Source organism: Dipteris shenzhenensis, chromosome 21 (genome assembly GCF_047967505.1).
Source record: "Dipteris shenzhenensis isolate YYH24624 ecotype China chromosome 21, Dip_SZ_1.0, whole genome shotgun sequence".
Lineage (NCBI taxonomy): Eukaryota > Viridiplantae > Streptophyta > Polypodiopsida > Gleicheniales > Dipteridaceae > Dipteris > Dipteris shenzhenensis.
The window spans coordinates 13,304,245-13,316,885 of NC_141616.1; the positions used below are offsets into that span (position 1 = coordinate 13,304,245).

The 12,641-nt window shown below is 43.2% G+C and overlaps 1 protein-coding gene across 3 annotated transcripts in view; it reads left to right on the top strand.

Annotated features, from left to right (window-relative positions):
* GR (glutathione reductase) overlaps positions 1-12,641 on the top strand; it is a 90,656-nt gene that overhangs the window by 15,109 nt on the left and 62,906 nt on the right. For all 3 annotated transcript variants that reach the window (XM_087392239.1, XM_087392241.1, XM_087392240.1), the window contains exons 3-5: positions 1,185-1,463; positions 1,573-1,749; positions 7,780-7,833. In XM_087392239.1, coding sequence (XP_087248365.1) covers positions 1,185-1,463; positions 1,573-1,749; positions 7,780-7,833 — 510 coding nt within the window. The remainder of the gene's footprint in view (positions 1-1,184; positions 1,464-1,572; positions 1,750-7,779; positions 7,834-12,641) is intronic.

Sequence of the window (12,641 nt, forward strand, 5' to 3'; positions counted from 1 at the left end):
GATTTTAGCCCATTTCCTCTCCTACCCAGACTAGCGGTGTTTGGCAGGTTTCATTCATGAGGCACTTAGACACCGTGAGAGGATACTCTGAGCACGGAGATAGGAGCAGACTTCTTCCTCGGTTGATCCCTCTCAGAGCTCTATCATGGAGTTCTTTCAGCTAGATCACATGGACCCCAACGAGACGAGGCCTCGACATGACTGTGACCCGGAGCCCGTGACCCGACAGCTTAGGCAGAGGGTCGACACACAGATCACACTTGGAGACATCCCCTCCTTGTTTAGAGTCGGAGCCCAACCGACGGGGGTCACAATAGCCCTGGTTAGACGCAAAGCTATGACCAGGAGACGTGCCAGGACCGCACCTCTGAGTGGCCGACAGCACTCTATTGCCGACTTCATGCCTCCACTGCCTCATCCATCCTGATATCTTGCTGTTGCTGGGATGATGATGATATTGATGACGATGCTGAGATTGATATATATAGTCGACCATCAACATGACTATGTTGTACTTAGGACTTAGTACTGCCATTATGCATTTTTGCATTTTTTGCATTTTGCATTGGTATGAACGCTCGTTTAGTAGCTCCACTACCACAGCTCGTTGTATCAGGATTTTCACAGTCTCATAGACCCATCGGTCTTCCGAAGACTTTAATAAACTTTCTTTCTTTCTTTCTTTCTGCATGTTGTGTTGAAAACCTAAACCATAATGTATTTGGAGGCGATTTTTAGGTTTTCTTATTTCACTTATAGGATTGATGGTCTGCCATCAGACATTAGGCAGGCATTATTCTTGTAAATGATTTACCTGCTTTTCTGTTGCAGAGAGGTTTTTTTTTTCCTGAGAGAGTACATGTACCTCAGTAGTTAGCTCTTGAGATTTTACAGTTTGTAATACATAGTTAGGGACATGCTAGTTTAGATCTTAAAAGCTTTGTAAACTATTAAAGCATGCACATAATCGGTAGCTTTTGTTAGTTTTGGTTGGGACATTGTAAGGCTTAGGAAACATTACAGATACGTTGGACATGCTATTCTTAACATGGTGCTGGGGTTTGATGGATCATTAAAATGCTGTATGTCTTCAAGGTTTGAGATGGACATATTTGTTTCATGGTTTCAGAAGCATGCAAGCCTTTGTAAAATTGTGACACAATTGGTGGGTGCTTTGGTTCTAGATTGTTGATGATCACACAGTGGAGGTGAATGGGAAATATTACAGAGCAAAATATATTCTAGTGGCAGTTGGAGGGCGTGCTTTTGTTCCGGACATTCCCGGGAAAGAGTTTGCAATTATCTCAGATGAAGCTTTGGATTTACCATCATGCCCTCAGAAAATTGGGATCGTTGGAGGTGGTTATATTGCTTTAGAATTTGCAGGCATTTTCAATGGTTTTGGGAGTGAGGTTCATGTGTTCGTTCGTGGGAAGAAAGTCTTAAGAGGATTTGATGAAGAGGTGAGACTGGCAGGGTCATAGTTATATGATATTGCTACACATTGTTTGCTTATTGGTTATACATTTATCCTTTCCCACTAGTTATGCTCATCGGTCCTTGCTATTGCAGATTAGGGATTTTGTAGCAGATCAGATGGCATTGAGAGGTATCAACTTTCACTTTGAAGAGTCTCCTGTTTCCATAGAGAAGGATAGTGATGGGCTTCTGTCTCTAAAGACCACTAAGAGCACTGAACAGTCCTTCTCGCATATTATGTTTGCAACTGGCCGCATGCCTAATACCAAGGTATGCCAGACACTTAAGGTCATCACTTGCCACTTAAATTAATCGAAATAATGTTAATGAGTGGGCAAGGTTTCCTTTCAAATGCATCTCTTTTAGGAGTCAATGGGATAGAGAAGGCAAATGTTGAGGGAATTTCGTTTCTAGAATTGGCATTAAATCCAAGGGATTTATGATGGTATTGTTAGTATGTTTAGTCCTCTCATTCAGGCATTCAGAGAGATGTCGTGATACATCTCTAGAAGAACTCTCAACCATTTATTGTTTCTGCTATGTATGTTTGTGTTGAGAGTTTGTGACATTATGGTTCTCTATGCCTATTTTTAAAAACTGCAAAGTATCCATATTTCTAGAATATGATTATCATGGCTACATTTTTTGTTTGATATGTAGGAGATTTTGTGATTGTTTTTTGTTTCATCAACTTAAGTGGAGAAGTACTAGAAACTCAACATTCTCAGGTTTGGGAAAGGAATATGAACTTTAGCTTTGGAATAATATACGATGTCATGCTATGCTGTAGGTAATCAGAGAAATATGTGATAATCCTTGGTCCCCTGTTTTAGAGGGAAACAAATAGCTTTTTTGTGGGACTTCTTTTCTTTTGGTAAAGAAACATTTTAATAGATAGGGAAATATGGGTGGGCACAAGCTGGTTGAGAAGTGATGAACAGCGCAAGATAATGAATTGTCTATACCTTTAAGGGGCTTTCTGGTAAGTTTTCTCTTCATCATTCTCTACCTCCTCATCATTACATTCATAACCCTAACTTCTCATATTTTGTAGCTAGTCGAGCTTGCACATAAAAGTATTGCATGCAATCTCCCTCTTTCTCAATGATGTTTGTGGAGCATCCTATCCTGAGAAGATCTTCAAACAGATATGCCATTCGAATTAAGGTCCTAGTGGCTCTAAAAATTCCATTATGTTAAGCAAAAGACCACAACTTTTGGATGGATTTTTATAGTAAAGGTATTTACACTGATGGCATCTAGGGACTGCCTACCCTCCCGGCGTTAGATGCAACCTCTTGTTCCCTCTTATATTACTTTGTAGATCAGAGTGTATAGTCTTCATCAACAAGATGAAAGGTTCCAAAATTTGTATCTTCAAGCCACATTGGGCTGGGTTTGTGCCTTTAGGTCAAGGCTTGAAGGAAATAGCCAGTGTTTACAGATTATTTGGAAGGGCTCTCGCTACCAATTGCAATAGGTTTCTCGACCAAGGGAGGGTGGCTGAGCAAGCTAGAGACTCTATCTGAGTAAACTAAGGGGGGCTTGGTCATTTTTTGAGCACTCAAGCTTCAGATTGTAACAATGAGCCTGTCGAACAGTTGAAGGCAGCAAAGTATAATGTACAGGCAAAGCAAGAGGCAGTGAAAGTCCAGATGCTGGAAGAACAGCTAGAGTATTGTGACATTCGCATATCCACATTGCTGAGTATCATTTGAGAGAATTGTGAATTCAAGGCTCTGTTGTTTTGAATGCAGAATGTTGAATCAGAGCATGAAAACCGAGATTTGGAGGAACTCATTATCAGCCTCTAGAAGTCCCAGAGAGAATGCCAGTCTACAAGTATAATGCTTTCGATCAAGTGGAACCGGGTGACAACTTTTGGAAGAGAACTAAAGCAAAGGATAATTTAGAGCAAAACTTGAATCCGCTCTCTCAGAGAGGGACGAATTGAAGAATTGAAGCATTGCAGCGATTTCAGAAGCATTGGTCATGGAGAGAGAGAGAGAGAGAGAGAGAGAGAGAGAGAGAGAGAGTTTATTAAAGTCTTCGGAAGAGATTGATAGAAAACCCGATACAAGGAGCAAAAGGGTGGAGCTACTTAGTGAGAATCCTAACCCATGCTAGAAAACTGTGTAGACATAGTCAATGCCATCATCATACATATTGCCATAGTCATCATCATCATAACAGATGTAATATGATCTGATACCATACAATACAATGCAGCACACACATGGCATGAAACATCAAGGTATGCCCTGTGACTGGCTAGGCCTGGCTAGGCCGTGTAGGCAAGAAGCTTGTGATAGATCGCTGTCTACTGTTTGGAGGAGTACTCCGTCGTGCCCTCCTAGCGGCTACTCTACACCTGACAAGCGCGGAGAGAGAGAGAGAGAGGTGCGCACAAACTTTAAAAAAAAAAGATGCCCTCCCTGCACACACACATAGAACATGCGCATGCGGTGGTTAATTCTATCAATATCCTCAAGGTGGACTTTGTTGCTAGTTCTTTGTGTCTACTCTATTGTGAGGCTTTGTTTTGTCTGTGTCGGAGAATGACCTCAATCCACTTTTGGTAGATTTTGGGTTGGGGCTTTTTTGGGGGGGGGGGGGGCATCTATGTAGTGTTCTTTTTTCCCTTTTGTTTTTCTTTTTTTTGGCTGCAAGAAAATGAACTTCTATTAAGTAGGGCCGAAATACATGAAATCATGACAGAACTCTATGAACGCAGCTTTATGTTTTGACTTTTTCTAGCTAAATAATAAAGATCATGACATCGATTCTAAAAAGAAAAGATACACAAAGGTAGTAACTGTTGAAGATGTTTGCTCTTGGATAGATTTTCTTTTAGAAATCTTTACGTCACAGTAGGTGATTCTTTGTTTCAACAAATTATAGGAATCCCCATGGGCACTAATTGTGCTGTCTTTTTAGCAAACTTTTATCTTTTCACTTATGAATTTGAGTTTATGAAACGTCTTATTTCTATCAATCCCTGCCCCATTTTATAGATGATTTATTTGTACCAGATTTTCCTGACTTTCAAGACTTTATGTACAAAGACGCTTGTGCTTTTGGAGAAGGAATCTGTTTTCGTGACTCTTGTGAACTGAACTGCACTTCAAGAGGGGATTCTTGTGCTTTCTTAGATCTTAGACTTTCTGAATCTTCCGTAGGATTAGAGGTTGATATATATGTTAAACGTGAACAACCTAAATATAGTGGTTTACACATTATAAAAATGCCTCACATTGACTCAAACATTTCTGATTTGGCAAAATGGGAGTCATTTCTTTCCAATTACATAGATTTTCCCGCCTTTGTACAACTAAGGAGTCTTTCATCACTCAATTTAGTAATTAGATCACTTTACTAGTACACAAGAGGTATAATCCAAGAAAATAATGAAAAAAGTACGCACAATCTTAGATATGAAGTCTTTTGTCTATGGTGTATCGGCCTCAGGCATGTTTAGAATGATTGAACATAAGCTGAAAACAATCTTAGATATGAAGTCTTTTATCTATGGTGTATCGGCTTTAGGCATGTTTAGAATGATTGAACATAAGCCTTCTCCTTTAGTGCTAGCCTTCGTCATGGCTGAGTTTGCCCTTCACTTCTGGAGTGCGCACAGAAACTCAGTACGAAGACTTTGTATAAATGGATGTTGAAGCATGTGTGGGGGTGTGGATTTGTATGTGTGAGAGCATATTTTTATACTATGGTCTACACCCACTGTTGGGCGCTGATGACATCAATGGGGATGTCATAGTAGCTAGTCCCTGCTATGCATGATGGAGTTTATGGTTTTCAATCTTATGAGTGACTATCGTGTTGAAACTGCACTATGTTGTGTAGGATGAGTTTGGGAATGTTCTTGGATTCATCTAGGTATAAGCTGAAAAAAAGTGGGGAGCTGAATAGCCCGTTTTCAAAAGAGAGTTTGATTGAGTATGCATGTGCTTTCTAAGTTAGGAATGCAGTTTTGCATCTTTGTAGGAAGCGATACATAAGTGTAAGGGGTCCATTTAGTTTTTTATGTTTTAAATAAGAGAGAGAGAGTTATTCCCGTTTTTTGGAAGATTTTTTTTCTTGATTTGCTTGTTTATTTTTGCTTAGTCACCCTCTCCCTTTCTTCTTTATTTCTTGTTTTCTTTTTCTTTTGTTTATTTGACGTATTCTAGTAAGCACTAGGTTTGCCCAAGAGACTCCAGGGGTCTTTAGAAACCTTGTATAGCTGCCTATGCTTGGGCACTGATGATGACATAAGTGTTGCTTTGCTTGCTAAGTATGTCTTCCTTTTGTTTTTCAAAAAGTTTTTGTTACCTCTTTTTTCATCTCTTCGTTTTCTCTTTTATTTTTTGTGTAGATTTTTGGACAAAAAATCTAAATTTCTATGATTGGATATATTCTAGTCTTACAAAGGTATATATATAAAATTCTATGAGGCTGGTGTAATCAATATGGAGTGAGGAATTGCCATAAAGGCCCTGTGCCTGTGAGTGCGAAGAATAAACCATGGTCCCACTCTCTCTCATGAAGGCCGCTCCCCTAGCCACTACTACATGTGAGGGACCCTGTATTATGCTCCAATGCCCATGAGGTATGTAAGATATCCTGCTTGATCAGTGCGAAAGAAAGGTTTGAGTCCCATTCAGGACCTTTGTGCATGTAGATCTCCAAAATCTGCCATGCGGTGAGACTAGCAATGACTTCCCAAGCGGGGCCTATGGGGCCTCTATGTTATGTGCAAGGAGGGAGGCACTGCATTTAGATCAAACAGGTCCCTTGGCTATGAGAAAAGTGCTGTTTGATCTACTTTCTCCTCATACAAGATCTATGGATCAAACTGTGTGAGACTAGCCATAGATCCCGGTTCACATTCTCGGCACCCTTTTTTCCACACCCCCCAACGATTGATTGAGTGCCCAAAGTGATGACTTAAATGGTGATCCAACTTGGGAACATGGCCCACTCTTCCAAAGGTATACAGCCTTGGCAAGTACTGCATGGCTTGTTAACCCGTGGAGGACTCTTTACTCAGCCTGACAAGGCCCTCAGCATCCATGCATTTATAGACAACTAGGACAAAGGCCAATCCATAGTGTTATGGCTGTGCCAATCTGTGGGGTTTGTGAGTGCCTTGCGGATCTTGAGTGATGTTATGGTGTTCTGACGAGGGCAATTGCTTGAATTGCTCCCATAGTGGAGACATGCCCTCTCTCCCTCTCCCATCTGGCCTACTGCATGTATTCTGAATAAACCAGTGGACATCCTAAGTCATCAACAAAGAGGTCCTTCACATGATGAGTTGTCTTTCCCTCTCACCTTGACTCTCAGGAGAAATGAGATGCTCTAATCTGATGGTAGGTTCTGATAACTGCTGTCAAGAGGGGGGTTGATGAAAGTCTGAGGTGTGCATCTGTGAAGATCCATCTAGTGTTCGGCCTTTCTCACCATCTTTGTAGGGAGTACACCTGTGTGAAGAAAGAAGTCCTCAATGTCTGGCTTGCCTAACAGGGCTCTGCATTGGATGTCAGGATCAATGATATTTAAGGCCACCCTGATGCAAGGGCAAGATGAGAGTGAGCTCCAGGCCAGACCAAAGGAAGTTTCATATAAATCTCCTAATCTGATCAATGCAAGATTGTGAGAAGCACCAGCATGAAATGATGTACCAAGCAGAGGCTAAAAGTTACTAAATTCACCACACGGGCTCTGGAGGCTAAATCCATAGTGAGTAAAGCAGCTTCCTCTGAAGTTCCCCAAGCTGGGACAAACTTCTGGGTAAGACACAATAAAATCTTTATTATTCCCGAAAGAAAGGAATTATTACTTAATACTGTCACAGTATTGAAGAGGTTAGACATTGCTACTGTGCTTTGCATGAAGATAGACCCATGGTTTCATTCCTTTGGAAGCGGGTTCTTCTTTCTAACATTATAATTTTGGAACTGTTTGTAACCCCGGTTTTCATTCTTTAGTTAAGGTGGAAGGCTGATAAGATAACAAGTCGTTATTTGCTTCAATATCCTTATTTTTTGACTTGATTTTAAGAGGGACAATAGTTTAGTGTTTTGGTGTCTATAGACTGGGAACTGTGAGGTTTGTATTCTGCTGCGCAATGGGTTGTGGGTGTACAACTTTTGGGCAGATGTTGTAAGTGGTAATGCCTGAATGTACAACGTCAGGGCCACACACATGTTGTATTATTATAGAATGCAAAGTATAGTAGGCTTTATGCAGATATGTAACAAAAATGCTAAATTTAGTGACACTTTAATTTTCCTTGTGCAGAATTTGGGGCTGGACGAGGTTGGGGTCACTCTGAACAACAAGGGTGCAATTGTGGTATGTTCCAATGAAGAAAACTCCATCAGCTTGCATTCGGAATGCTCTTAATTTTTTTGTTTGCTGCGGACATAATATTTTTTCCTACCCTACATTTGCGTACGTTTAAGCCCCCCAAAAGAGACAAGCATACCTTTCTTGAGAGTATGAGAAGTTCTCTCTCTCTCTCTCTCTCTCTCTCTCTCTCTCTCTCTCTCGCAAGCTTGCTTTCACATACCCATATAGCCACTCTGGGCAATTTTATTGCCAAGATTCTTCAATATCGGGAATGTTGTATTACTCAATGTATTTCAGAATAGTTGTTTTCCTACCCCTTCCATAAAAGAAGGGAGACACTTGTATTGTGATTTTCATGGGTCCCATGGGTCGGTTTCTCGGCCCCCAGAGGACGGTAATACATTCTTCTTCTTCTTCTTCTTCTCTCCGCGGAGCTCATTCCACATGATAAGTTTGACTGTATCATATGGTTAGACCTTCTCCAGCTCCACACATCTCGGGCTTGGGGGGGGAATCAGGAGTTCCCCCACTAAGACCTAGTTCTATTATGACCACTTTCTGAGGATATCGGAGCATGGTCTCATCATCAGGCCCCAATACCTCGAGGTAGGAGAGTCTCACACCTTGCGGATTGCTATCGGACAGATATGAGTCTCGTCCCACCAGTTGCGGATTGAGGCTAGGAGAGCGGCCGGCATACCAGAGAGCAGAGGGTTTGTAGACTATGCATGATGGGGGAGGTCGAGACAGAGGAGCATTTTCTATGTGTCTGTTTGGCCTACTATGAGATCCGATGGTGATACCACTGTCTCTTTTAGGAGGGGCTCGGCTTCGGACCACTCACACGACTGATACATTTTCCCAAACAGGTTTGTATTGGGCTCTACTTGATTGAGATGCGGAGATATAGAGATTTCCTCGTGCGGCAGGCCAGAGATCAGCTACAGTTGATGCCTCAGGACACCGAGCTAGACCGAGCACAGACACGCGTCATTGATTTTTACGCATCCGAGCCAGCACCAAATGAGACCGAGGGGGAGGAGCTTGAGGAGACGAGAGCACTATGGATCAGCAGTGAGACCCGTCACTAGGATGTGGCTGGACGAGAGACATGGAGACCACACACGACACGTGGGGCAACCAGAGCACACACGATTGAGGTCCGACCTATCTCAGCTCTCCTCAGAGGGGACCGCTAGAGACGAGGCATTACTCTCAATGTAGCCCAATTGTATATAGAGATCTAGGAGAGTGCGCCCCCCGCCACCATGAGAGACAGCCCGGCAGACACAAATATGTGAGCTCTTTACATCACCTTAGAGGGCCATCAGGGAGCTAGGTTATATAGAACCTGCACATGTACTTGGAGCTTTGGGAGCAGTTCTTGATTCCTACTATATTTTGTACTAGCTTTTTGCATTTTCAGCACTTAGCACTTAGCACTCAGCAAGGGCCTTAGTGAGCCCTTTGTTTCAGCCCACAGTGGCTTGTATGGGTTACATATATTTTGTATCTTGTCTCATAGACCCGCGAGGTCTCCTGAAGACGTCAATACACCTCTCTCTCCAGGCGACTGGCAGAAGCGGTGTTGATATAGCAGTATGCACGGGTATCCACATGGTTTGGTAGTCATGGCATTTAGATGGACAGACTCCCCCCTTTTAGTACAACATGGATGCACCAACTGAGATGATCCCACGAGATGAGATCAACCGTATCATATGGTTGGACCTTCTCTAGCTCCATACGTCCAGGACTTTGAGGGGAGAGGAGCTCCCCACCAAGATCCAGTTCTACCATGACCACTTCCTGAGGGTGTCGGAGTATGGTCTTGTCATCAGACGTGAGTACTTTGAGGATAGGAGAGTCTCACATGCACTAACGATGGCCATTGGGCAGTTGCGAGTCTCGTCACGTCAGTTGAGGATTGAGGCAGGGAGAGTTGCAGGCATACCTAGAGAGCAGAGGATTTGTAGACTATGCCAGATGGGGGAGGTCGAGACAGGGGAGCACTTTCTATGTGTCTGCCCAATGTACTATGAGATGCGAGGGCGATATTACTACCTCTTTCAGGAGGGACATGGCTTTGGTCTGCTTACACGGCTGATCCATTTTCTCGACTAGGTTTGTGTTGGGCTCTATCTCATTGAGATGTGATGACACATAGATATTTTGATGCGATCGACTTGAGAGCAGCAGGAGGCGATGCAACAGGTCATCGAGATTATCCGAGCATAGACACATGTTACATACTTCTATGCATTTGAGGCAACTACCGGGGATGCTGAGACAGAGGATTTGTATGTGTGAGAGCACATTTTTATAGTATCGTCTACACCCACTGTTGGGCACTGATGGTGTTAGTGGGGATGTCATAGTAGGTAGTTCCTGGTTTATGGTTTTCAATCTTATGAGTGACTATCGTGAGATTGAAACTGCACTATGTTGTGTTTTTAGAGGATGAGTTTGGGAATGTTCCTGGATTCATCTAGGTATATGCTAAAGCAGAGGAGCTTGATGAGATGAAAAAAATCATGGATTAGGAGTGAGAATCTCTACCATGATGCTGCTAGACGAGAGGCACAGACTCCACATGCGGCACAGAGAGTGACTAGAGCACGCATGCTCGAGGTTTGGTCTATTTCAACTCTCCTCAGAGGAGACCACTAGAGACGAGGCGTCACCCTTGACGTAGCCCATCGGATATAGAGATTGAGGAGACCATGCCCTCCGGTGCATCAAGAGACAGCTCGACAGACAGAGATACAAGATCTCCTCACATCCCATCAGATAACCACCAGGGTACTTGGATATATGGAGCCTGGGCGTGTACCAGGAGCGCTAGGTCTGAGCGTGTGATACTATTTTGTACTCTGGTATGTTACTCACTAGTTTAGCACTTTAGCTTTCAGCAAGGGCCTTAGTGAACCCTTTGCTTCAGCCCATAGCAGCTTGTATGAGTTACTTTTGGTCTTGTACTTTGTCTCATAGGCCTGTGAGGCCTCCTACAGATGTTAATACATCTCTCTCTCTCTCTCTCTCTCTCTCTCTCTCTCTCTCTCGCTCGCTCGGTCGCACACTATATGACATTCAACACTAGCCTGCCTCCGATCTCTTGCACTTACCTCGTCCTACCTACTGCAATCTTTTCACCAAGGGCAGTCTCAAGTACTAAAACTTCATAATGGCCGAGCGGAGGATCATGAGGGGTTATGCATAGAGTTTATTGCATACAAGATTAATGTCCTAGCCCTGATCTTTGCAAAGCTCTTCAATGAGGCAGCTTGTCTTGGCACCTGGACTCTTGACACCATCACACCCATTCACAAGGCAGAGACCCCATGAGCCTGGAAAAATATAGGACCATCATGATTGGACATATCGTGTCTAAGATATATGCATCAATACTTGATACAGAGGTCAGCCGATTTGCAGAGATGCAGGGACTCAGAGCAGAGGGGCAGGCCGACTTTCGGCATGCGCAAAGCCTTTGATACAGTACCGAGGGCCTACCTTCTTAGATGACTACATGAGCTAGGTTACAACCAAGATATCATATGGGTTGTTATGGTTGTCACGGGGGCGTGAAATTCTAAGTACTTTAATGTACTACAAGACTGTGACAACTTTGGTTTTAAAAGTCCAAGCATGGGCTTAATAATGTGTAATTAAATGCGGCATGGTGCCTAGCACATAAGCGTAATTAATCCCTAGGCCCAAAGGCATTCCAAGGAATTAAAAGAGTGGTTGTTGGGAAATGATTACATGGTATTTTTAATCGGCTTCCTAGAGGGCAATGTACCTTCAGTGGCCCCCCTAGAGTTCTAGGTGGCTCTAGTGCCTTCTACATGCTCCTTTGCCATTCCTGGACCTTCCTGGGCCTTCTAAACTTCACGTGTGTGGTTTTCTCTCTCATCTTCTCCCTTTGTTGAGATTTTGGACTGGTTTTTCAGCCTCCTTCAGCTGAATTCCGTTTTTCTTCATAACTCCTCACCTGTTTGGATTCCTCGGCTTCTGTTTGGCCCGATGGCTTCCCCTCTGCCTCCCCTTCGCAGTGATATGCTTTTCCCTCCGTGTGTTTGGTAGAACGGGCAGAGTTGAGCACTTCTTTTGCTGGTCGAATTTGCAAAAGTGGCTTTTTTTGGACCTTTTTGCTTCTACGGCCTCCTGGGCCTATCCTCTTGCAAAGCTACAGCTTTCTGTTGAATTTTGAGTGGTCCCACGTGCTAGTTGACTGGTTTTTCTCAGTTTTGGAGGACATTCTGGCGATGAAACTTCTCCAAAACCTTCTCAATGCATTCCTCTCTGAAGAACGCTTCTTTTGAGCCCAAGAATGCCTACTTCTTCGCGATAGAAGTGCTTCTTTTTGCATCTTTCAGTGCTCTCGTAAATGCTCTTTCTTCATGCCTATGCACTCCTCTTTGGTTGAGAATGCAATTGGGCATTAGCTACTATGTCTTCTTGGCTATTGAGGACTTGGTTCGAGTTTTCAGGGCTTGGTGAGTTGTGATTTTGCTGCTGTAATTTCTTTTTGCCATAAGCTATTGGTTGGCCTCATGTGCCGCCTCTTTCTTGGCCATGTGAAAACCACTCAAAGAGAGTGCAGCTGGGGTGCAGTGTGATTGCATCTAGACAGCCAATGGAATTGCACTCGGAAAAGAGAATGCCTTTGGATTGAGCCTATGGGTTAAGTGCACCTATGTGATGGTGTTCTCTGCTTGAAAGCCTTGCGGAGGCTCAATGAATTGGGGCTGCGTGTTTAGTTGCAGGGAAGGTCTCCCAGATGCAACTTGTAATCATTTCACTGTGAA